Raw genomic sequence first — 3,916 nt, 5'->3', positions numbered from 1 at the left:
GGTACTTGAAGGCTGGGTGCCACAATGCTGGGCATCTCAGCACCTAAGTTATCCTATGTAACTAATTGTAACTCATTAAATGTCACCTTGCTTTTCCTGGAATTATCTCTCATGCTTCTTAACTTTTTATTTTTTATAGAAATGAAAAGGCCCCAAGCTTCAAAGGTGAATATTTTACATAAAATACTGATCAGTTTTCTGTTTGTTTTTTCCACACACTCTAGCAGTTACTGATTTTGATTATTATTACTGACAATAAGTCTTTTGCTTTAATTCTATGCATTTGTGGCCAGCTCAAAGAGGCATAAATAAGTTTAAAAATGGGGTGTGGTTGCCTGTCATAGACCATACCAGTTTTATTTCTGTGTTTTCAGCCTGTACGCTATTATTCCTTTAAAAAAGCAGTACCTGAGTAAGATAGGACACCTGAGGAAGAGTAGAAGTGTGCTGCTTTCCTGGCAAGTAATTGTGCATAGTCAGGAAACAAAAATGGTGTGGCAGCAAGAAATGAGTGGAAGCCTGTAATTAAGGAGAAAGAAAGCTAAGAGAAACAGCAGAAGGACCTCAGAGATTAAATGAAAAAAAACCTCCTATGAACTAGAAGGAATTATCCAGTTTATTGCAACTCTCAAAGCCACCCAGCTGGCTGACATTACTCTGCCAGCATGCAGGTGGCAAAGGAGATCTTGTCTGTAAAACCTTCATTCACCCTTATTTTCTCTCATCTACTCTCTTAGAGTTTATTTTAAAGCTTAAGTATTCTATTCTGCATTTTAATATAAACCTAGTGTTTTGAGTGTAAACCCCTTCTGGTCATTGAGGAGCTCACTGGAAAGAAAAGATCTAGGCAGATCCATCCCAAATTTCTGGAAGTTTAGGGTTTCATGATAGTGATATTACCCTAACTTTGTGTTTCTTGATGTTGAAAGCAGCCCATCTGATACTCTGACATGGCAGAAGGCATTGCTGATAAACCTGTGCTCTCTGTTAAAGGATAATGAATGTTAGATGTCAGGTAGAGAAACACGATTGAGTGTACATGTGGAGGAACCACAGATTCTGTTTTCTCCTTAGCTGTTTTTGCATCCAGTAATGGTTAGAATGACCATGAGGAGCAGAAGAAAGCAATAACTGATGGGGTGAGGGACAAATCTGACAGAAGTAACAAAGGGAAAGGAACAATTCCTTTTTTGTAGTTCCCACAAATGGATACTTACCAGCTGAATCCATTCAGTTCAATGGTAATAGTTTTATGAAGGTCAGTGTAATTATTCAGGTCTTTGTACCAAAGTGCAATGAAATTCTGAAAATGATTAAAGCAACTAATGTATAGGAAAGAAGGGATAGACGTGGATTTGTCGGCAAAAAAATGTGCTGCAAAACATTTTATATAATAGGAAAGCATTTCTTGAGACTATTTCCCCTTTAATGCTGATTTTATAGTAATTAGAAATCTCTTAAAAAATCACAACATCTTGAGATGGATGGAACTAATGAAATCTGTTTTTTCACAGACTGGTGTTTTATAGATGTTAAGCTCAAACCAAAACATTTTCCAGATTTATTAACTCAGCGTGTTTGTAAAGGGCTGTGCCCAGTGTGAACTCTGTGCTATATAGTAACAGCTGAGCTCACATTACAATGTTTCTTTCAGTCAGGGCATCTAGAGACCATTAAAGGCTCTCTTTCCTCTAGCTAACTATTTATTCACATGAAATTTGTATCTTCTCCCTACCAAAACTGTCTGAAATGGGCTAGGAAATTCTAAATGATGAGGCAGTAAGGGCAAACATATACCTACACGTTCACCATAATTGCATAAGCCTTTGTTGAGACAAAAAGAAGACAGGGAGCAAGGATGAATACAGTAAAGTCTCAAAAGTCAGTCAAAGGAAGCTGACATAAAATAACTGGGGTATGTGTACTGCATACTGAGTCAATTCAAATGAAATATTTAGCAGTATAGTTACAAAACTAGAGAGCTTCACATGGGTTAACTACTTGAATATTTACCCCAGTTCTCAAGCAGAATTTGCAGCCCATGCTTAGCTTGGTACTGCCACAGCTATTCTGCCAGCAGTATTTAAGTCACCACTTAAAAGGTATTTTAAGTGTACCTGCATGACTTGCAGTTGCAGTATTGAATGGAATACAGCCAGACAGGACTGATATACTTAGCCTTTAGGTGTCACTGTGTTCTTAAGAGTAGAAATTATTTCAACATCTTGGCTAGCTCAAAAAAGATATTTTTTTCTGAAACAGACACTCCTACATAGTGACATCTTAATTTTTCAGCTTCAAAGGTAAACGGAAATTATCGTTAAGCATTAAAATCTGTTTGTAAAGCTATGAAAAAGGAGAGTTTTCTTCATGTAAGCCTACAGATGCAGAGAATCTGAGTTGAATATAAGACTGGCTGTGCACAACTGCCTGTAGTTGCACTTGGCCTACAAAATGGATCCAGGGAGAAATGCATATATGCGTGACTACCACATACTCTCATCTTGTCTTTCTAATAGATACTTAGACAACTAAAAAGCACTCATGTAACAACCTGAAAACACGCAGAACAGACACTTAAGACGTGACCTAACTGAGGTATAAAGCCACTATCAGAGAGATAGTATCAAATATTGTGTAGTTCTTTATCTATGAGAGAAAAATGTATCATTAACTTAAAGGCACTGGAGCTTGATAAATTTAAATAAGATGCAAGCTTTAAATGAGGGTTAACCATGGGAACAAACTACCCAAGGAAACAGTGAATTTGATGGTGTCAGATCAAGACTGAGTGCCTTTCTGGAAGATAGGCTGTAGCTAAAAGCTAGATACTGGGCTAAATTCAGGGGAAAAAAGAAAAAAAAAAGAACAGGTGAAATGAAATGGCTTGAAGTATACAGGAAAACAGATGAAATGGCTGATTGATTTCCAGCAGCCCTAAACCCCATGATTCTACAGGTCATTATAATCCACCAAGTATACTAATCACTTGCATTATGACTGAAAAATCTCAGCATACTTTTGGTTAGGCAGACTAGGCCAGTTTTGACACCATTTGAATCTATTTTCAGCTGATGAGATTAAATGCTCTGCACAGTCCTACCTCTTTGGCATGTTTAAGGCAGTTTAACCTTCAAATGTTTTCAATCTCAGGAGTAGATGTGGTGTGGGACTGTGTCACTCTGCATGTTCGTAGCCTTCATGAGAAACACATGGCCCTGGGTTTGCACGCCTGCATGCACAGGGAATCAGGGGAGTGTGAATCGCCACATGTAACGCAGAGCAACGGCGCCACTTACGCAACTGAAGGCAGGCTCACAAGGGGTATGTGACAAAGGATGGCTCTGCAGATAGTAGCTCTTGGGCTTGCAAATGTTCAGAGTGACTATGCAGGGTATGTGAAGTAGATCCCGTGCACTGTTTTGGGGTCCCTTTCGAGCTGGAGGACCAAGGCATGGCCTCTGTCAGTCCACCCTGTGGAAAGCACAATCTTACATGCTGTACCATAGAGTCTGCACCCCACTCTCCACATTTTAGAAATAAGATCCTAGATTAACAGACTGCTCAAATCTTACCGATTAAATGAAATTTTCTTGTCTCCTGATCTGCCGTCCCTCTCCTTCTCCCTCAGAAGTTACATCCTTTGAGGCACCTGCGAAGCCCGATATTTCTCCTTCAGAAATCATAAAACTTCTCCATCATTAGGAGCACGGGGAGAGGAAGGGATTAGGCCGTTCCTCAGTAGGGAGCATGCAGTGGATTCACCTGCGGATCCAGCGGTTGAAGCCGCCCTGCCGACCCCTCACAGGGAAGGGCCGCCTGCCCACCACCCCTCACGTCGGCCTGGGCCCGTTTGCCCTGATGGCAGTGACTAGTAATCGCGTCCCAGCAGAGGCACAGCCGACCTCCGCGGCCC

The 3,916-nt window shown here is 40.5% G+C and overlaps 1 protein-coding gene across 1 annotated transcript in view; it reads left to right on the top strand.

The window, feature by feature from the left end:
• Positions 1-3,236: 3,236 nt before the first annotated feature.
• AP2A2 (adaptor-related protein complex 2, alpha 2 subunit) overlaps positions 3,237-3,916 on the top strand; it is a 52,579-nt gene continuing 51,899 nt past the window's right edge. Inside the window, exon 1 of the mRNA XM_009323439.1 lies at positions 3,237-3,324. Within this exon, the coding sequence (XP_009321714.1) occupies positions 3,237-3,324 (88 nt within the window). The remainder of the gene's footprint in view (positions 3,325-3,916) is intronic.

Source organism: Pygoscelis adeliae, unplaced genomic scaffold, assembly GCF_000699105.1.
Source record: "Pygoscelis adeliae isolate BGI_AS28 unplaced genomic scaffold, ASM69910v1 Scaffold5, whole genome shotgun sequence".
Lineage (NCBI taxonomy): Eukaryota > Metazoa > Chordata > Aves > Sphenisciformes > Spheniscidae > Pygoscelis > Pygoscelis adeliae.
This window is presented reverse-complemented; position numbering and strand designations above follow the sequence as displayed.